At 39.4% G+C, this 21777-nt stretch overlaps 2 protein-coding genes and 1 pseudogene across 2 annotated transcripts; 2 read left to right on the plus strand and 1 right to left on the minus strand.

Moving 5' to 3' along the window:
• Positions 1–941: 941 nt before the first annotated feature.
• On the plus strand, positions 942–11731 carry LOC103409200 (cellulose synthase A catalytic subunit 4 [UDP-forming]-like; annotated as a pseudogene).
• A 1026-nt stretch (positions 11732–12757) lies between these two features.
• On the plus strand, positions 12758–17758 carry LOC103402090 (cellulose synthase A catalytic subunit 4 [UDP-forming]). The gene is made up of 12 exons (XM_029102570.2): positions 12758–12862; positions 13058–13262; positions 13378–13499; positions 13619–13685; positions 13778–13928; positions 14017–14629; positions 14722–14859; positions 15002–15127; positions 15227–15439; positions 15539–16054; positions 16349–16699; positions 16920–17758. The coding sequence occupies exons 1-12, from the start codon at positions 12782–12784 to the stop codon at positions 17499–17501; spliced, it is 3165 nt and encodes a 1054-aa protein (XP_028958403.1). The 5' UTR covers positions 12758–12781; the 3' UTR covers positions 17502–17758.
• Positions 17759–19394: 1636 nt separating this feature from the next.
• On the minus strand, positions 19395–20158 carry LOC103435750 (MDIS1-interacting receptor like kinase 2-like). The gene is made up of 2 exons (XM_008374158.4): positions 20087–20158; positions 19395–19992 (listed from the first exon to the last, which is right to left on the minus strand). Exons 1-2 carry the CDS (start codon positions 20094–20096, stop codon positions 19619–19621), a joined length of 384 nt encoding a protein of 127 aa, XP_008372380.2. The 5' UTR covers positions 20097–20158; the 3' UTR covers positions 19395–19618.
• Positions 20159–21777: the final 1619 nt, after the last annotated feature.

The following is a 21777-nucleotide window of genomic DNA, read 5'->3' on the forward strand; positions in this document are numbered from 1 at the left end:
TCAAGTAACCCTTTTGGTACGTTTAGATTCTAAATGTACCAAAAGACCAAATGAACAAAAAACCCCAAATGTACCACAAAATCAAATGTCTCTATTAGATAACCCTTTTGGTACATTTACATTCCAAATGTACCGAGAAATACAAAAAATCAAATCCACTATAAAACTAAATGTGTCCATATTATAGGTAACTAGACGTAGCTATATAATCAAACAAATATTTATTATGTGTTGGATCTTCTAAATAATAAAATCTAACAATTTTTTTTTGTAAATATTGTACTATATTCACACAAAAAAGTAAAAATTATAACAAACAATAAAAAAATGCATAGAGATGGATAATAAATGCATAAATATAGGGATAATAGGAAAAGAAAAAAAATGAAATGCCCAGGAGAAGTTGTGAAAAACTAAAATTCTAAACAAAATTGAACTTATGTGAAAAAGCTGAAATTAATAACCAAAATTTTAGGAAAATGTTTAATCAAATTTTCAAAAGGAATGTATGTTTAGTCTAAAAAATTAAAAAACGAGGCGCCTATATCAAAACGCCCCTTTTGAAAATCACCTCAAATTTGGAGTGTAAATTGTAGTCATTCCCATTCTAAACTATTCTAATCTATGAGAATAAAAATTCGGACTTGGTGATGCGAAGAGGTGGGGTGGGTGCATGTGTAATTTGTTGTTTATATTTCAATTTTTTTTGAGTTGAAGCATTTTCCAAACGAAGAAAAAAGCAAAAACCAAACACTTTCTCCTAAAAAACACACTAGACTCAAACGTACGACTTCATAACTCACAGTAGGTACTAGGTACACAACTCTCTCATACTTTCTGTTTACACCCCAACATTTCATTATAATACCCCCTCCTTCCCTCCTCTCCCTCTCACCATCTCTGGCACCCCAAACACCTCCACTGTCATGGCCTCGAACACCATGGCCACCTGCTTGTTCACCAGTTCTCACACCCGAGTTGTGCATGGCACTCAAGAGGTATGCATAATGTATAGGTTTTTATATCCTTTTTCTTATACCACAACTTTCGTCCATGAAAATTGAACTCACTCTCGAGACTGCCACTAAGATGATATGGTCGGTCATTATCAATGTATATAGCTTAATTAAAATGTTGATGACTTGTTACAATTAGTATTAAGCAGTTAAGAAATCAATGTGGAAACTGGTATGCAGTACCCGCCTCGAGAAGGCAGTCAGTGTTATCAACAGAAATGTCTAGGGTAAGAGAATAGATAGAGTTTCATATTTCAAAGAGGTAACAAAATAATATACGGTTTATATAATATCACCGAAACCTTTTGTGATACAACTCCAAATCTAGTAAGAGGTGGTTAATTTGGGAATAATATTGATAATATGAGGCCATGGGGATCCTAAACGGCAATGGAGATATTGGTGAGTTTGTTTTTGTAGGAAAATGGAGACAATAAATGGCAATGGCATCACAACGATCAAGCTTTCTGTGTTGGAGGAAGTGGTAAGGATCTCTAATTCAGTTCATTTTATATTATTACAGGGAAAGGAACTCCTTTTTTTTTTTTTTTTTTTTTTTTCGGATTTACATGTACTAATTTATTTCTCCTTGTTTCTATAGTTGGAGGTAAGGATTTCTAAGGCGATAAAGAAGTTTTGAGTAATGCAGGATGGAAAGACAAGCAAGAAAAGAAGGGTTTGGTGAGCAAAGGTGGAGGAAATGATGATCAAGGCTTGAAAGATGATTTGTTGTAAGTTGGTTTTGTGCTTGATCTGTTTTCTTTTTTCCTTCTCAACTGATGTAGCAGTGGCAATTTTATTCGAATCTGGACTTTTTGCAGTTTGGTCGAATCCCAGGAACCACTGTGGCGAAATGTACCTATCTCATCAAGCAAACTCATCCCTTACCGCTTAGTCATTCTCCCCCGGCTTGTATTTCTAGCCTTCTTCTTTCGATTTGGAATCCTAACTGCGGCGTATAATGCTTATCCCTTGTGGCTCACAGTTGGAAATTTGAGTACTTTGAGTAGAAATTTCCTTGTCTCACATTGGCCATTCCTAAAAGATTTTATCACTTTATAAGGTTTTATCCTTTAAAGAAAGTGATTGGAATAATAGACCTGGAGACTAAAATTGGACTCACCCTTGGGATTGGGCTTTGAGGTGTAATAATTAATTATTTTTCGGATTTACTTAATTATTTTTTAATTAAATTCGAATTTAATTAATTAATTATTTTTTATGAAAAGACTCATCCTTTCAGATGAAGTCTGAGAGTTCTTTCTGAACACAGAGCAAAACACCCTTCTGAAGAGATGTTTCCCAACAGTCACACCCCATTCTCATACCTGTTGCAAACAGGCATCTATCTGCTATATATACATACATCTGCATAGCATTTAGAACACAGGAATAATAAACTTCATCTTCTACATTCATAAACCTTCTTACTGAGAGAACCACACTAAATTCGCCAGAAGTTAAATTTTCCGGTGCTGGAATTTTAACTTGATCGTTGAATCCTGGTGAAGCAGACGTCCGTAGAACTACAAGCACAGAGCAGGGACGAAATTTCTGTTTCAAGGACATTGCGGTACGCAAGTCTCGATCTTCAAGTAGTCTGTTTTATAATTCATATTCTAATTTATATTCTATTAGTTTCTATTGCATTTATTATTTATTAGCATATATAAATTATCACAGATTGTTGACTTATATCCAACACTGACATCTGTAATTTGTGAGATATGGTTTGCGTTTTCCTGGTTGCTTGAACAGTTTGCCAAATGGAACCCGATCAACCGCGAAACCTACTTACACCGCCTGTCCATAAGGTTCGAGTGCGAGGGTGAGCCTAATACACCGCCCCCGGTTGATGTCCATGTGACTACAGTGGACCCTGTCAAGGAGCCTCCAATCATTACAGCAAACACAGTTCTCTCTATCTTAGCTGTTGACTACCCTGTTGACAAGATCTGCTGTTATGTCTCAGATGATGGTGCTTCAATGCTCCTTTTCGATGCGCTGTCAGAGACTGCTGAGTTCACAAGAAGATGGGTGCCATTTTGCAAAAAGCATAACATTGAGCCTAGGGCCCCGGAGTTCTATTTCTCTCAGAAGATTGATTACTTAAAGGACAAGGTACATCCGAACTTCGTAAAGGAGCGAAGCGCCATGAAGGTAAGCTAAAAGATAATAGGATAAATTTGACATTAATTTATGTCTTCTTTAAATTCTGATGCAAACACTTTGGAAACAATGAAATGAGGTCTTAAGAATATTCTTTTTTATTTTGTGTGCGAAACTGCAGAGAGAGTATGAAGAATTCCAAGTGAGGATTGATGCATTGATCTCGAAGGCTCAGAAGAAACCGGAAAAAGGTTGGGTGGTGCAGGATGGAACTCCATGGCCTGGGAACAACAGTCGTGATCATCCGGTAATGATCCAGGTTTAGCGTTTATATTATCCTCCGTAAAGCGGGAGCCTTGTGCACTGGGTACGACCTTTTATTAGTTTCTGAAGATAAAGAGGGTAAGTCACTGTTTTCATGGTCTGCTGTGAACATTTGGGTTGATTTGCAGGTTTATTTAGGAAGTGGTACTGGTGCACGAGATGTAGACAGTGAGGAATTGCCTCGTCTTGTGTATGTCTCGTGTGAGAAACGTCCTGGCTATCAACATCAAAAGAAAGCTGGTGCCATGAATGCGTTGGTGAGCTAATATTGATTTAATTTGTGTACTTAAGTCGAAGATAAATTCTCTCATTCAGCAATGTTTATATCTTAAAAATGTTCCCTGACTAAAATGTTGTATGGATCAATAGGTTCGAATGTCTGCGGTGCTTACTAATGCACCTTCCATGTTGAATCTGGACTGTGACCACTACATCAATAACAGCAAGGCTGTAAGAGAAGTTATGTGCTTCCTAATGGATCCACAGCTTGGAAAAGAGCTCTGCTATGTCCAATTTCCTCAAAGGTTCGATGGCATTGATCGTCATGATAGATATGCTAATCGAAATTTAGAGTTCTTTCATGTAAGTTCCGCTATATCTTTAACTTTGTATACTCTTAAAAAGCCACTGGGGTTAGCCTAGTGGAGAGGGTGGGTAGGGTGATGGGTAGGCGTAGGTTAGGTCCAGGTTCAAAGCACTCCAATGTGACAAAAAAAAGATAGCAAGCTCTCAAAAATACAGAATTCGATGCCTTCAAAAGTTTAGCTCAATATCTAGCATTATTTTTTGGTTATAGATCAATATGACAGGCCTAGATGGAATACAATGACCGCTATATGTTGGAACCGGATGTGTCTTCAATAGGCAAGCATTATATGGATATGATCCGCCGGTGTCTGAGAAGCACCTTAAGATTACATGTGGCTGCTGGCCTTCCTGGTGCTTCTGTGACTGTTGTCGTGGTCCAATGAAGTCTAAGAAGCATGGGGTGAGAAGTCTTGTCGGGGGACTTTACCCCAAGAAGAAGAAAATGATGGGAAGGAAACAGGTTAGGAACGGAAGTGCACCAACATTTGATCTTGAAGAATTTGAAGAAGGGTTTGAATGCTATGATGGGCTGGAGAAATCATAATTCATGTCACAGAAAACTTTTAAGAAACGTTTTGGACTATCACCGGCTTTTAGGCTTCCACTCTCTTGGAATATGGTGGGCTTCCTAAAGGGACTAATAGCCAAAAGGTCGTTAGGGAGGCCATATATGTTATTAGCTGTGGCTATGAAGATAAAACTGAATGGGGAAAAGAGGTGAGTATGCAGCATTATGATGAACTTCTTCTATATGTATGAAGATTTAAGGTTCATAAATCCAACGAAACCATTTGATCCGTAGGAAATATGCACAAATAGAACCGGTTAGAAACTTTAAATTAAAAACAGAACTGAGCACACCAAGCAGATTATAATTAGTGGTATATAAACCATGGTGAGCGCTATTTGTGCACATCTCCTTGATCCTTTTGGATACGTTAGGCCTTGATATGAAGATGACAAAACCCGAAGCTGATGAAATGGTTGGTTTTTCCATTGCAGATTGGGTGGATTTATGGATCGGTTACAGAAGATACTTTGACTGGCTTGAAAATGCATTCCAGAGGATGGAAGTCAGTGTATGGTATGCCAGAGAGGCCTGCTGTCAAGGGATCTGCTCCTATAAATTTGTCCGATCAGTTGCACCAAGTTCTGAGATGAGCTCTTTGCTCTGACGAAACATTCTTTAGCCGCCACTGCCCGTTGTGGTATGCATATGGAGGAAAATTGAAATGGATGGAGAGGCTTGCTTACATAAACACCGTCTACCCTTTCACTTCAATCCCCTTGGTTGCCTACTGCACTGTTCCAGCTGTGTGCCTTTTAACCGGAAAATTCATCGACACTGTAAGTACTTTTTAATTTTGGAAATATGCAAAGACACAACCGGTTACAAACTTTTAATAACAAAATTTACAACTGGAGACTCTGGTTTTATACTCCATGTACGACTTATTGTACGTTTAGTATCCTCTTAGTTATATTTTTCGATTTAAAATTTGTTTCGCTTAGTGACTGCATTGAAAGGATAAGATTAGGAATGAGGATATCCGGGGTAAAGTAGGAGTAGCCGAAATTGAAGGAAAGATGAGAGAAAATCGGTTACGGTGGTTTGGACATGTGCAAAGAAGGCCTACTGACGCTCCGATTAGAAGATGCGACTATGGGACAGAGATTCAGGGCCGAAGGGGTAGAGGAAGACCTAGGAAAACTTTGGAATAGACTCTAAGAAAAGACTTAGAGTACTTGGATCTAACGAAGGACATGACACAAGATCGAGCACAATGGCGTTCTAAGATTCATATAGCCGATCCCACTCAGTGACTTGGATTTTCCAAGTCTCCAACCGAGAAGTTTTCCTCACTCGGGAAATTAAGGGAACACTACCCCAACCTACATGCTCCACTCAGAAAGCTTCAACATACAAGCTTCAACATACAAGCTTCAACAAAAGAAAATTCAAAGAACTTAGCGAAGAAGGCTTTGGTGTATTTAACACAATACGTTGAAATGAAGGAAAGCTTATTTATTGATATCCCCGATAAGCTACAAATATGTACATATACATGAGTCAAAATAAACACACAAGAGGGAGCCTTCACAAAGGTTGCTTAGGAGAAGTCTCAGCAGTCGGTAGAGCCCCAGAAAGAGAAGGCACCGGAGGGGGATCATTTGGAGCCTCAGTACTGGACAGAACCCTAGAAGGAGGAGGCATCAGAGGTTGATCATTTGGAGCTTCATTACGCGGTACAGCCCCAGAAGACGAAGGCAATAAATGCCTTTGGAACAAACCCACAAATCTCTGATGATCAAGTAAAACCTGACCATCAGTTTCCTTCATCTGGTCAAGCTTCCTCTTCATGTTTGTAGCATAGTCATGTGCGAGCCGGTGCAACTGTTTGTTCTCATGCTTGAGCCCTCTAATCTCCTGTTTGAGACTTATCACTTCAGCCGCCAATGATTCAACTTGGCGGGTTCGAGCAAATAGGCGTTGGGCCATATTAGACACAGAACCTGCACACTGAACACTGAGAGCCAGCGAATCCTTAACAGCTAACTCATCAGACCGTTTGGAAAGTAGTCTGTTATCTTTGGGAGTGAGAAGGTTCCTGGCCACCACCGCAGCGGTCATATCATTCTTCATCACGGAATCCCCAACGGTAAGAGGACCAGTAGGGGAGACGAAGGATGGGCGCCATATGTTGTCTGGAGAAGGCGGGGTTGCCTCTTCAACAAGGTTCAAGTCAAAACGACGGTCGGAGGGGCCAGACATTTTCAAAGGTGTTGAAGAGAGAAGAGGTCGGACAAATCAAGATCTTAGAAGTGCAAGAATGAAGCTTTTACTGGTGGAGATTCAAGTGTGCTTTGGAACTTAATGCCAGCCCCTATAAAAATCTGCACTCGACGGAGCTTCATAAATCTAAGAGGCGCATGCTCAGAAATCGAAGATGCGTTTGCTTTCTCAAAAGCTAGGCTGCTTAGAGATTACGAGGATTGATCTCAGAAATCGAAGAGGCGTTTGCTTTCTCAAAAGTTGGGCTGCTCAAAGACCACGAAGGCCGATCTCAGAAATCGAAGAAGCGCTCGCTTTCTCAAAAGCTGGGCTCCCAGAGACCACGAGGGCCGATCTCAGAAATCGAAGAGGCACCTACTTTTCCAGCCTTGTCAGCACCTGTCACACGCACACTCAGCTTTGTGGAAATTATGGGCATTCTGTCGAAGACTTCTGGGGAAGTAGAAAACACATGAATCTTACTGTTCAATCACCCACTTCCCACACGCAACAATAGCTCATGGGTACCACAGATAACTTTGCCAAAGTTCTCTGCCAAAGTTGAGCACGTGAAGCTTGCAGCTCCCACTACATCGCTCTGACCAAGAAGGGTAAAAGAATAGCAACGAAACAGAACTAACAAAGTTTAGACCCATAAATTTTGAAGGTCTAGCTACCATATTATTACCCACAAGGGTAAAGGAACAGTACCACTGCTGGATAATTGGAAAGTCCCTGTGTGTCAACCTCTGTGCTTCGTGGCAAGGTAGACTAGCAAACATGCCCAACCTTTACTCACATTCGAGAAAACACTCCCAATAAGATTGCTTGCTCCAAAATCGAAGAGGCACCGTCCTCCGAATCTCGAGAGCCAGACTCCCAACATGACTACTTTATTAAAAATCGAAGAAAGGGTAAAGGAACAGTACCATTGCTGGATAATTGGAAAGTCCCTGTGTGTCAACCTCTGTGCTTTGTGGCAAGGTAGACTAGCAAACATGCCCAACCTTTACTCACATTCGAGAAAACACTCCCAACAAGATTGCTTGCTCCAAAATCGAAGAGGCACCGCCTTCCGAATCTCGAGAGCCAGACTCCCAACATGATTACTTTCTCAAAAATCGAAGAGACACTGCTCCCCGAATCTTCGAGAGCCAGACCCCCAGCATGATTGCTTTCTCAAAAATCGATGAGGCATCGTTCTCCGAATCAATCGAAGAGGCGCTCGCTTTCTCAAAAGCTGGGCTGCTCAGAGACCACGAGGGCCGATCTCAGAAATCAAAGAGGCACCTACTTTTCTAGCCTTGTCAGCACCTGTCACACGCACACTCAGCTTTGCAGAAATTATGGGCATTCTGTCGAAGACTTCTGGTGAAGTAGAAAACACATGAATCTTACTGTTCAATTACCCACTTCCCACACGCAACAATAGCACATGGGTACCACAGATAACTTTGCCAAAGTTCTCTGCCAAAGTTGAGCACGTGAAGCTTGCAACTCCCACTACATCGCTCTGACCAAGAAAGGTAAAAGAATAGCAAAGAAACAGCACTAACAAAGTTTAGACACATAAATTTTGAAGGTCTAGCTACCATATTATTACCCACAAGGGTAAAGGAACAGTACCACTGCTGGATAATTGGAAAGTCCCTGTGTGTCAACCTCTGTGCTTCGTGGCAAGGTAGACTAGCAAACATGCCCAACCTTTACTCACATTCGAGAAAACACTCCCAACAAGATTGCTTGCTCCAAAATCGAAGAGGCACCGTCCTCCGAATCTCGAGAGCCAGACTCCCAACATGACTACTTTCTCAAAATCGGAGAGAGGGTAAAGGAACAGTACCATTGCTGGACAATTGGAAAGTCCATGTGTGTCAACCTTTGTGCTTCGTGGCAAGTTAGACTAGCAAACATGCCCAACCTTTACTCACATTCGAGACAACACTCCCAACAAGATTGCTTGCTCCAAAATCGAAGAGGCACCGCCCTCCGAATCTCGAGAACCAGACTCCCAACATGATTACTTCCTCAAAAATCGAAGAGACACTGCTCTCCGAATCTCGAGAGCCAGACCCCCAGCATGATTGCTTTCTCAAAAATCGAAGAGGCATCGTTCTCCGAATCTCGAGAGCCAGATACCACAGACCACTTTTTCAAAGTGCTCTGACAGAGTTAAAACATGTGAAACTGACAGCTCCCACTACCGTGCTATGACCAAGCAGGGTAAAGGAATATCATTACTACTTGTTGTTAGGGAGACTCCTATATATGTCGACCTCCATCCCCAACGGACAGGCAGACATGCAAAAATGCTCAACCCTTCATCATATCTGAGAGGGCACTCCCAACGAAGCCTTTCGAAATATTCAGCTTTCTTTCCCCCTGATAATACCTCTGCAAACAAGCTATACTAGAGCAAGAATATCTCATATCATCAGGGTTAAAAGCAAGAGTATCCCATATCATGCTTTTTCCCTGTCTTTTCCTTTGGCCTTGTTTTTACCTGCAAGACAAGGAGAAAGAGAGCAATCAGTCAGCACTTGGAATCAAGCTTCCAGCCAGGAACTGACTACCTGGAAACCCTTACCTGATTACTTACCTGGCATTGCTCTCGAGTACTCATCTTCAACATCTTATGTTTCCAGGGAAGATTCTGCATCTGCTTGAGGAACAGATAGGGCAAGTGCGAAGGATACAAGGAAGCATGTGGAGACAAGCGTAACAGCACACGTGCCGATACATCCATTACTCTGTCAAAAGCAAAAGTATCCCATATCAGCAGGGTGGAACGTACTCTAGATTTGATGGACTTGTTTTGACCCTCAAATTCTTCAGTCGACCTTATACTCTGGAGGAAACCAGAAAACCCTCCAGCTCAGTTCAAGAATAAGCCTGTGGAAAGTTACTTCATCAAAAGCAAAAGTATCTCATATCATCTCTTTTCATTTTTCTTCTCTTTATCCTTCATGCTGTTGCAAGATGGGGAGAAGGTGAACAATCAGTCGGAGCTCTGATTGCTTACCTTGTCTGTCACCTCTTTCAGCAGACCCCCTAGCTCGGCGACTTGGGGGACTCCTACTACATGGTTTGTATCGCGCTTGACCAAGCCTGAAACTACAAGTAAGCTTCAAGTGAAATTGATACATTACCTTGTGCATCTCCACCAGTTAAAGATACCACCCCTGGATGGAGGAAAAGTACTTCCAGAGAAGATGCCACATCTACCTATGAGACAGATAAGGCAAGTCAAGACGACACCACACTCCGATACTTAAAAGTTTCGTGATTACGAGATCATTCTCCCACAATATTTCCTAATGTCATTTGTACTAAATCATTCACTTGTACTCACTAAAGGAGAGCTTGAACCTATGTACTTGTGTAAACCCTTCACAATTAATGAGAACTCTTCTATTCCGTGGACGTAGCCAATCTGGGTGAACCACGTACATCTTGTGTTTGCTTTCCTATCTCTATCCATTTATATACTTATCCACACTAATGACCGGAGCAATCTAGCGAAGATCACAAAAAGCGACCGTTTTCGCTACCTAGGATCTATCTTGCAAGAGAACGGAGAATTAGATGGAGATCTCAACCATAGAATACGAGCTGGATGGATGAAGTGTAAGAGTGCATCCGGCGTGTTGTGTGACCGTCGTAGGCCACTGAAGCTCAAGGGAAAATTTTATAGGACGGCAATAAGGCCAGCGATGTTGTATGGCACAGAATGTTGGGCGGTGAAGCATCAACACGTACACAAAATGGGTGTAGCGGAGATGAGGATGCTTCGTGGGATGTGTGGGCACACGAGAAAGGATAAGATTGGGAATGAGGATATCTGAGGTAAAGTAGGAGTAGCCGAAATTGTAGGAAAGATGAGAGAAAATCGTCTCCGGTGATTTGGACATGTGCAAAGAAGGCCGACTGACGCTCCGGTTAGAAGATGTGACTACAGGACAGAGGTTCAGGGCCGAAGGGGTAGAGGAAGACCTAGGAAAACTTTGGAAAAGACTCTAAGAAAAGACTTAGAGTACTTGGATCTAACGGAGGACATGACACAAAACCGAGCGCAATGGCATTCTAGGATTCATATAGCCGACCCCACTTAGTGGGAAAAGGCTTTGTTGTTGTTGTAGTGACTGCATTGAAGAGATCATGGACATATTATCTAATAAGAATTTCATATTCTCTGCAGCGGAATAACTGTACAACTATTTGGGTCATGGGTCTTTTCCTCTCCATCATTGCAATCGGCACTGTAGAGCTCAGATGGAGCAATGTCAGCATCAAGGACTGGTGGCGAAACGAGCAGTTTTGGGTGATTGGCGATGTGTCAGCACTTCTTTTCGCCGTGTTCCAAGGCCTTCTTAAAGTCTTAACAGGGGTTGACACCGCCTTCAGAGTGACATCAAAAGCGGCCAAGGATGCTGAGTTTCGGGAACTCTACCTCTTCGAATGGACTTCTCTTCTCGTACCACCACCTACTCTCCCTATCTTGAACATGGTGGGAGTTTTTGCTGGAGTTTCTGGTGCCATTAAAAATGGCTACCACTCTGGGGTCCTTTGTGTGGCAAGCTGTTTTTCTCCTTCTGGGTCATTGTTTATCTTCATCCTTTCCTCAAGGGTTTGATGGGAAAATGCTGCAAAGATTAGATTAACCAAAATTATGGAAATGAAATCTCAAATTTTAATGCTCGCTGGTGTACGAACCAAAAAGTAGTATAGGAAGCGAGCACACTCTATAAACCTTATGATATGTTGGGCTAATTAATACAAGTCCATAAGTATTAATTTTTTGTTTGGATTAATGTGTTTGCTTGATACTTGAATCTTATAACAAGGCTTGTAATCCTTTTGTTTGAGATATGAATTATATAAAATATCCATTAAGGTTATGAATTCTTTTGGGTTTGTGTGATGCAATCTTAACCGTAGATACGATGTCTGGATTACTATATAAACACACTTACATGTACTAACCATCTATGTTTAGGCTTAGTTAAACATATAAAAACTCATTAAGTTTAAGGGAAATCAATAAGCACATCACACAAATCCTAATTGTATGCATAACATCTACACTCATGAGTTTATGATTATAACACGAAGGAAAGGTCTTAATTAAGTATTCATGACTACGTTACTTTGTAGCCCTAAAAAGATACAACTTATAATGGAAAGTTATAACTGTAAGATATACATTTTTACACAGTTTTCACACGACTTTCAACAATAAAATTCACGTCTTCTACACATATTTTAGCATACTATTTGAATTTTTTAATAAATATTAAAAATTTAATAATGGTCAAATATTTCAAAATACTTTTAAAAGCAAGTTGTGGAACAATAGACGTAAGTGTACGTATTTTTTCACACATTATTTTACTACTAGCTTCTTGCCACACGTGTACGCTTGTGGCAATTGACACTTTTGATTTGTTATTTGAAAAAACAAAAAATAGAAAAAAATAATAATATATTTATAAAAAAAAAAAGTTAGTTAGGGGAGTGGTTTTTTTTTTTTTTTGAATTTCTTATTTTATTTGAAATTTAATGGGAGAGGGCAATTTTGAAATTATGAATGTTTCACCATTTTTGCCTTCTCCATTCTATATTTTATTTTACTATAACTAGTTCCAGAGGTGGGTACGTGACACCTGGAAACACTGTGCAGTTTTGTTGCTTATTAATAAAAAAACTTGGCGTGAGCCACGTAGACTGCCTTAGAGTTGAAGCGAGCCATGGAAACATTTGCCAGACCATGCAAAAACCACTCTTTCTCCTACCTATCGCTCGGTAGTAAGTAACGTCTCTTCGACTCAAACATACGACTTCCCAACTCGCAGTAGGTACACAACAGCCCTCTGATCCATCACTCTTTCTCTTTACACCCCGACGTTTCATTATAATATACCCCCTCCTTCCCTCTCTCTTCTATCTTTGGCATCCCAAACATTTCACTCCCATGACCTCCAACACCATGGGTGGCTTGTTCACCGGTTCTCACGCCCGCGACGAACTCCACGATGTGCATGACACTGAAGAGGTACGCATGATGTATCTAGTTTATGTTTATGTTTTTATACCATATATGTTGTCTATGATATTTGAACTCCCCCTCAAGACTGAGTACCACTAAGACCAAATGGTCACATGCAATGTGTAACTTAGTTAAAATGTTGATTATTTGTTACAATTAGTGTTAATTAGTGAAATAATTAATGTGCTAATTGGTATGCAGAACCAGCCTTCGACGAGGCAGTCAATGTCTTCAATAAAAGTGTGTAGGGTTTGTGGAGATGAGATTGGATACAAAGAAGGTGGGGAGTTGTTTGTGGCATGTCATGTGTGCGGCTTCCCGGTTTGCCGGCCTTGTTATGACTACGAAAGGAGTGAAGGCAACCAGTGTTGCCCTCAGTGCAACACTCGCTATAAGCGTCACAAAGGTGACATTTTTTATTAATTATCTGATCTCTTAATTAAATAGTGTTACATATGCATATGTTCTATGTAGATTAGGCCTTCAATTATGCGACATGTTAAGTTTTTTCAAATGTGTAGGTTGTCCTAGAGTTGCTGGAGACGAAGATGACTTCGATGCAGATGATTTTGATGATGAGTTTCAGATCAAGATTGATCACCATGATGACCCCGCAGAACAAAATCATGTTGTTGCTCGTTCGGTACTAACTTCGTCTAGTTTATTTGAGATTATAAGTTGTTCTTGATCTGACAAGTAGGTAGTAATCTGAAGACACTCAATTAGTCAAGTGATTGATATTGGTGAGTTTTTGCATTGCAGGAAAATGGAGACCAAAATCAACAGCAATGGCATCGAAACGATCAACCTTTCTCTGTTGGAGGAAGTGGTGAGGATTTAAATTAATTACTACACGTAAAGGGAACTGTTTATTTTTCAGAATTGCATGTATTTGATTTATGGTATCTTTGGTTTCCGTAGTTGTTGGTAAGGATTTCGAAGGCGAGAAAGATGAATTGAGCAATGCAGAGTGGAAAGACAGAGTGGAGAAATGGAAAGTCAGGCAAGCAAAGAAAGGTTTGGTGAGCAAAGACGACGAAAATGACGACCAAGGCTTGGAAGACGACTTCCTGTAAGTTGGATTGTGCTTAAACGGTTTACCAATTTTAGTTTTTCTCAAGTGATGCAACAGTGTTTCATTTATTCGAATCTTTTCGCAGTTTGGCTGAAGCCCGGCAACCACTGTGGCGAAAAGTACCCATCTCATCAAGCAAAATCAGCCCTTATCGCATAGTCATTGTCTGCAGGCTTGTGATTCTGGCCTTTTTCTTCCATTTTCGCATCTTAACTCCGGCATATGATGCTTTTCCCTTGTGGATCATATCTGTGATTTGTGAGATATGGTTTGGATTTTCTTGGATACTTGATCAGTTCCCCAAATGGAACCCCATCAACCGTGAAACTTACTTAGACCGCCTGTCCATAAGGTTTGAGCGTGAGGGTGAACCTAACACATTATCCCCAGTTGATGTCTATGTGAGTACAGTGGACCCTCTCAAGGAGCCTCCAATCATTACAGCAAACACGGTTCTCTCGATCTTAGCTATTGACTACCCTGTTGACAAGATCTGCTGCTATGTCTCGGATGATGGCGCTTCAATGCTCCTTTTCGACGCACTATCTGAGACTGCAGAGTTTGCAAGAAGGTGGGTGCCCTTCTGCAAAAAACATACCATTGAGCCCAGGGCCCCTGAGTTCTATTTCTCTCAGAAGATCGATTACTTGAAGGACAAGGTACATCCGAACTTTGTAAAAGAGCGCAGAGCCATGAAGGTACGTGAAAACAAAAGAAATTAGTTTAAGGTACAGACACTTTGACAACAACCAAATTATGATTAAAAGCGTTTTTTTGTATGGCACTGCAGAGAGAGTATGAAGAATTTAAAGTGAGGATTAACGCATTGGTGTCGAAGGCTCAGAAAAAACCAGAAGAAGGTTGGGTGATGCAGGACGGCACTCCATGGCCTGGGAACAACACTCGTGATCACCCAGGAATGATCCAGGTTTAGCATTAATGCTATCCCTACTGAAGTTTTAATTGAGTTTTAGGCTTCATTAGTTTCTCAGAGATAAAGAGGTTAAAAGGTAAGCTGTTCGGTTGAGTAACTGTTTACATGGTCCGTTGGAATTTTACTTGATTTGCAGGTTTATTTGGGAAGTGAAGGAGCACTAGATGTGGATGGTAAGGAACTACCGCGTCTTGTATATGTTTCGCGTGAGAAACGTCCTGGCTATCAACATCACAAGAAAGCTGGTGCCATGAATGCTTTGGTGAGCTAATGTTGATTTAAAATTTATGTTCTTAAACTGGAAGATAGATTCGTACATTCAGCAAGGTTTATAACTTGGAAATGTTGTATGTGTCAACAGGTTCGAGTTTCTGCAGTGCTTACTAATGCACCCTTCATGTTGAATCTGGATTGTGACCACTACATCAACAATAGTAAGGCTGTAAGAGAAGCTATGTGCTTCCTAATGGATCCACAGCTCGGAAAAAAGCTCTGCTATGTCCAATTCCCTCAAAGGTTCGATGGAATTGATCGTCACGATAGATATGCTAATCGAAATGTTGTGTTCTTTGATGTAAGTGGCACATGATCTTTAAACTAACTCGATCTCTTGCAGTACAAAATTCTTGCCTCTAAAATTACGCTCAATGTCTTGCACTATTTTTCATTATAGATCAACATGAGAGGCCTAGATGGGATCCAAGGACCAGTATATGTTGGGACTGGATGTGTCTTCAACAGGCAAGCACTGTATGGTTATGATCCGCCAGTTTCTGAAAAGCGACCTAAAATGACATGTGACTGCTGGCCTTCATGGTGCTTCTGTGGTTGTTGTCGCGGTAAGAAGAAATCTAAGTCTAAGAAGCATGGGGTGAAAAGTCTTCTTGGGGGAATTTACTCCAAGAAGAAGAAAATGATGGGGAAGAACTACATGAGAAGGGGGAGTGGAACGATGTCTGATCTTGAAGAGATTGAAGAAGGGTTTGAAGGCTATGATGAGTTGGAGAAATCTTCACTCATGTCACAGAAAAATTTCGAGAAACGATTTGGACAATCTCCGGTTTTCATTGCTTCCACTCTCATGGAAAATGGTGGCCTTCCTGAAGGGACGAATAGTCAAACACTCGTTAAGGAGGCCATTCATGTGATAAGCATTGGCTATGAAGAAAAAACTGAATGGGGAAAAGAGGTGAGTAGCATTATGATGAACTTCTTCTATATACGAATATTTAAGATTCTTACAATCGGTTTAACTATTTGATCACTAGGAAATATGCACTAACATAACTGGTTACAAACTTAAGAAAAAAAAGAAGGAACAGATGGACACTAGTTGCTAAACACGATGCATATTTGTAATTCGCTGTACATAAACCACGATGCAGCTCTATTTGTACATATTTGCCTGATGTTTTTGAATATATTGGGCTTTGATTTGAACACGATAAAACCAAAATGATGAATTGATTGGTTTGTTTTGCAGATTGGGTGGATTTATGGTTCTGTTACAGAAGATATTTTGACCGGCTTCAAAATGCATTGCAGAGGATGGAAGTCAGTGTATTGTATGCCAAAGAGGCCAGCTTTCAAGGGATCTGCTCCAATAAATTTGTCCGATCGGTTGCACCAAGTTCTGAGGTGGGCTCTTGGCTCTGTCGAGATCTTCCTCAGTCGTCATTGCCCTTTGTGGTACGCCTATGGAGGAAAACTAAAATGGCTGGAGAGGCTTGCTTATATCAACACCATTGTCTATCCTTTCACTTCCATTCCCTTACTTGCTTACTGCACTGTTCCAGCCATCTGTCTTTTGACCGGAAAATTCATCATCCCCACTGTAAGTACTTATCGTTTTGGAAGATAAGAACCGATTACAAACTTTTAAAAAGAAAATAGAACTGGTGGGACAATGATCCGTGTTTTATACTTTATATACGGTCAATTCTACGTTTCATGTCCTCTCAATTCTATTTTCAATCGTAGGATTTGCCGAAGATTTTCATTTTCAATTCAATGCCAATTCATATTATCTAAAAATAATATCAAATTTTGTGCAGCTGAATAACTTTGCTAGCATATGGTTCATGGCACTTTTCCTCTCCATCATTGCAACCGGCATCTTAGAGCTCCGGTGGAGCAATGTGAGCATTGAGGACTGGTGGCGTAACGAGCAATTTTGGGTGATTGGTGGAGTCTCTGCACATCTTTTTGCCGTCTTTCAAGGCTTCCTCAAAGTCTTGTTCGGAGTTGACACTAACTTCACGGTTACATCAAAAGCGGCAGATGATGCTGAGTTTGGTGAACTCTACCTGTTCAAATGGACTACTCTTCTCATACCACCAACCACACTCATTATCTTAAACATGGTGGGAGTTGTAGCTGGAATTTCTGATGCCATTAACAATGGCTACGGCTCATGGGGTCCGTTGTTTGGCAAGCTATTTTTCTCCTTTTGGGTCATTGTTCATCTCTACCCTTTCCTCAAAGGTTTGATGGGAAGGCAAAACAGGACTCCTACCATTGTGGTTCTTTGGTCAGTTCTTCTTGCATCCATCTTCTCGTTGATTTGGGTGCGAATCGATCCCTTCTTGCCCAAGCAAACTGGACCAATCCTTAAACAATGTGGTGTGGAATGCTAGACCTGTTTCTAAAGAAAAAACTCGGGTTTAATTGGAGATTCACATTATGTGAGAGATACAAAATAGGGGATAAATACGTCGGTTATACGCTAGAATCCCCCATGCTTCTGGGATCTTTTGCCTTTTCCCCTTCATTGATTGTGTTTGTAGTTATGCAACTTTTGCTTGTTTCTCTTCAAATGTCTTCAAGTTTGCAAAGGGGGCGGTTTGTGTACACACACTATACATATATTCATTAACAGAGATTTTGACAGTAAGGTCCCCAACGCACTATCGTTTTTCACTTTCTCCTTAAATTCGTTTGTTAAGATATGATTTTCGCATCTCCTTTTGTTAGAATCATTCGCTTGGGCATAAATATTTTATTTCTTCTGAACCGGCCCATTAGTCTTTTATTCGTAAGCCCAAGTAGGTAGGGTTTCCTATTTTTTGCCTGGTATAAAGTTACCTCTTTTGTTTCGAACTCTCTTATGACTATTTCTTTTCAATTTCGGCACTATGTTCTGTTTAATTTACAAATCTCAATCTACCTAAGCCAATTGGACGGACCACCTCTTTCTTCTTTGTAAATCTCTCGTTTTTCTAACATTTAGATAAGGATAATCACGAGGCAGAAACAAAGGGGATGAGTGCAAAAAGAAAACGAGTTCATGCAAATCAATACTTTTTTTTTCTAATTGAGACACGACTACAGAAAAATGGACAAATTATTTTATGGACTGATGTTTAAAATATTAATAACTATAAATACAATGAATTTGTAGCTCAAGTATTTAAAAACGTTTAATATGCTTGAATTGTATTGAAAAATTAGCTATAAAGTAAACCAGAAAATAAACAGAACCATTTTTACTTGAATATCAGAGTGCGCATACCACAATGAACGAACAAACGGATTACAAAACTAGAAATATTATTGATATCAAACACTACAAAATCGCCGAGACGGCTACATAAACTCCAAGAGGCTACATTGTGAATGACTTGTTCTAAAACTAAATTACAAACTCTATTTATAGAGCAATAAACCTAAGAAACCCTAATGCGTAAATGCCAAAAATACCCTACGACAAAATCAAATCAAATCTCTAATTAATTTCCTAAATAAACCTAATAAATTCCAACAATTTGTTCCAAAAATAAAAAGAATCTTGGACTATCTGGGAATTTGGAAGTGTTTAATACTCAAAAGGACACTGAATGCAAGCTGTTTGAAGGCTAAGTGTGACCTCCAACCAAAAAGTACAAAAACTTAAGGGTCTGTTTGGTATCCTACTTAAATTTTTTTATCATTTCTCAAAACATTTCTTAAGAACATTTCTTGAAAACAATTTTTTTAAGACTAAAAAGGATGATTGGTAAGGATGATTGGTTTGCGATTTAAAAATTTTAAATCTTACGACTTAAACTAGACAAAGAGATCTAAAAAATGGGGTCACAAGAGAGGGAGAAAGAGTAGAGAGGAAAAAAGAAAGTAAGAGATAATTGAAAGAAAGAGAAAGAAGGGATAGGATCAGACGAGATATAGAAAAAGAGGAGTGAGAGAAAGAACCGAGAGAATGAAGATAGCGAATTGGAGGAGAGACGAAAAATGTAAAAAAAAAAAAAAAGAGGAAAGAGAAAGAAGAAAAGAGAGAGAGATAGATTTGAAGTGGGAGGGGAGGAGGGAGAGAAAAGACACGAGTGAGTTTAAGTTTAAAAACTCACGTTTTATGTTTTAATACTATATTTTATAGTTAGTCTTGAGTTCAGTTTTTGAAAATAGTCATACCAAACAAGTTTTTAAGGCCTAAAACTTGAAAATTGTTTTTGAGTTTAAAAAGTTGGATTCAAGTAGAGTATCAAACAGGCCCTAAAACTCTTATCCAGTTGGAAAAAACGCGGTTTTGTAGAGAATGTTGAACTTAAGTCTATATTATATAGTACAAGGCTTGTGTGTTCAATATTTGCCCGTACAAGTCTCCAACCCTTTCCGTTAAGAGAAAAACTCCGGTATATATCCCGGTTATATGTAAGAATTTCCCAGCACCTAGAAGCAACAGTCTTGTAGACCATAGACACAGTGCATTTACATACAAAATACAAACAACCTGAGAGATGCCTAGTTTCAATCCCTTCTATTTTTTATGCCCTGTTAGTTTGTTGATGGTTAATGCACTAAATGGTTCGGAGAGGTAATGCAGTGTCCGAGCTGATAGCTCTTGTGCTACGTGACGCATTGTGGGTCGCAACTCCGGATGTGCACGAGCGCAGGCCAATGCTAAGGTGACCACAAACGCCACTGCCTCCGCCAATTCAGAAGTTGGAGGCTCTAGCCTCTGGTCTAACACATCTTTTAAAAGCAACTCTGCATCTCCCTTCAATGTTTTTGATGATTCTGATAAGGACTCGAGCATTTCCCCCGGGTGCCTTCCCATCACAATTTCTAGTGCCACCACTCCAAAGCTATACACATCGCTCTTATCCGTGACACGCATAGTAAATGCAAGCTCTGCACATCGAGAAAAAGAAAAATTAACCACCTTAAACATACCTTAGTCACTAAAAAAAAGAGCCAAAAATGAACACATTATAATTTACGTTACCAGGTGCCATGTAGCCATAAGAACCAGCAACGTTGGTCCAATTGGTTGAATCCGAGCTCAAGAGTTTTGCTAATTCAAGTAATTTGAATAATCCAGTTTCACATTAATAGTGTTAACTCAGTATCTCAGATCATCTCAGCCTTACATTCTTATACTTCTAACAAATAGAAGTAGATATAGTAGACATGAGAGCAACAATTGGTGATTGCAAAATATGTAATTGTGTAGCAGTTAACATTTTCGCAGATTTGTAGTAAGATAAGAACCAAGTCTTGAGAGATGCATAGAAGAAATCTAAGCACAAACACATTGCGAGCAAGAATCACAAAGAAGAAGAAGTCAAAAAACTGGATCAATCTTCAAGTTCATAGCAAAAACCCTAGAATTCACAAAGAATATGACTTTGTCCAAGCTTTGCCTGAATCGAAGATAGAAACCCTAAATTCATATTAGAAGGATGCAGAAGCAGAAGGAAGTTTGAAGATGAATGCGTTAGCAACAATGACGAGTGATACCATGTCAAGCTATGCACATATTGTATCAATGGTGATGAAGAATCAAGCACTAGAGAGAGAAAGTAGAGAGAGAGAGAGCTGAATATTCTTTGTATTATTGTTTTCTTAGTAGAGAAGTTATTATGTTGAGGATATAATAACATTCAACGGTTTAGATTAAGAATGATGTGGAGATTGTTAAACATTAAATGATTTGGATGATTTTGTGGATTACAACTAATAAGGAAAACACAAATTTAAATTAAATAGAATTATCTAATAAAATAAAATTGAAAAAATAATCAAAATTTGAACTGATAAAAAAAGAATGTAAAACCCATAGTGAAGAACACCCAAGAAAGGTAAGGAAACAGATCAATGTTCTCGCACCTCACTACCTGTGATACTCTAATTCGATTGATATGAAATTTTGATGCACACTACAACGAATCAAGTTATCAGTCTCTTGAATTTTCTCAGAACAAAACCCTAAATTCTAAATCTTCAATCTTGACTCCTGGATTTCACCTTTTTATTTTTTTTAATACGATGCAATTGAATGGTTGATGAGTTTGTATCTGCAGAAATCTCAAACATGCTTGACTCGACACGGTTTTCTATGGAGGTGGCAAAGTGATTGAGTTGAGTTTGTAGCTGCAAAAATCTCAAACATGCTTGACTCGACACGCTTTTCTATAGAGGTGGCATTTTCTATGGCAAAGTGATTGAGTTGCTAGCCTGGGATTAGGGTGCTTAACTCCAAACAAATTATTGTCAAAGCAAAACTCTTTCTGCCTGGTATCATGTTCTCTCTCTCTCTCTATAATTAGGGTTCTTTGTTTGAAGGAAAGAAAAGGAAAGAAAGACTTTTCATCAAGAAGTTGTACACCTCTTCAGCAGAGATAGAAATGGAATTTCATGTTTTTTTTTAATTTTTAATTTTTTTTACACTAGATATTTCAAAGTTTGATTATTTCTTTTTCAATTTTATTATTATTTGATAATCTTTTTATTTAAATTAGTGTTTTCCTTATTAGTTATAATCCACATAATCATCCAAGTCATTTAATTTTAAAAGCCTCCAAATCACTCTTAATCAAGACCTTGGATCTTATAAAATCTAAAGGCTATAAATGAATATAAAACTATTTGTCAAAATCTTTGTCTCTTGATCCTATCCCTATATATATATATATA

Source organism: Malus domestica, chromosome 05, assembly GCF_042453785.1.
Source record: "Malus domestica chromosome 05, GDT2T_hap1".
Taxonomy (NCBI): Eukaryota; Viridiplantae; Streptophyta; class Magnoliopsida; order Rosales; family Rosaceae; genus Malus; species Malus domestica.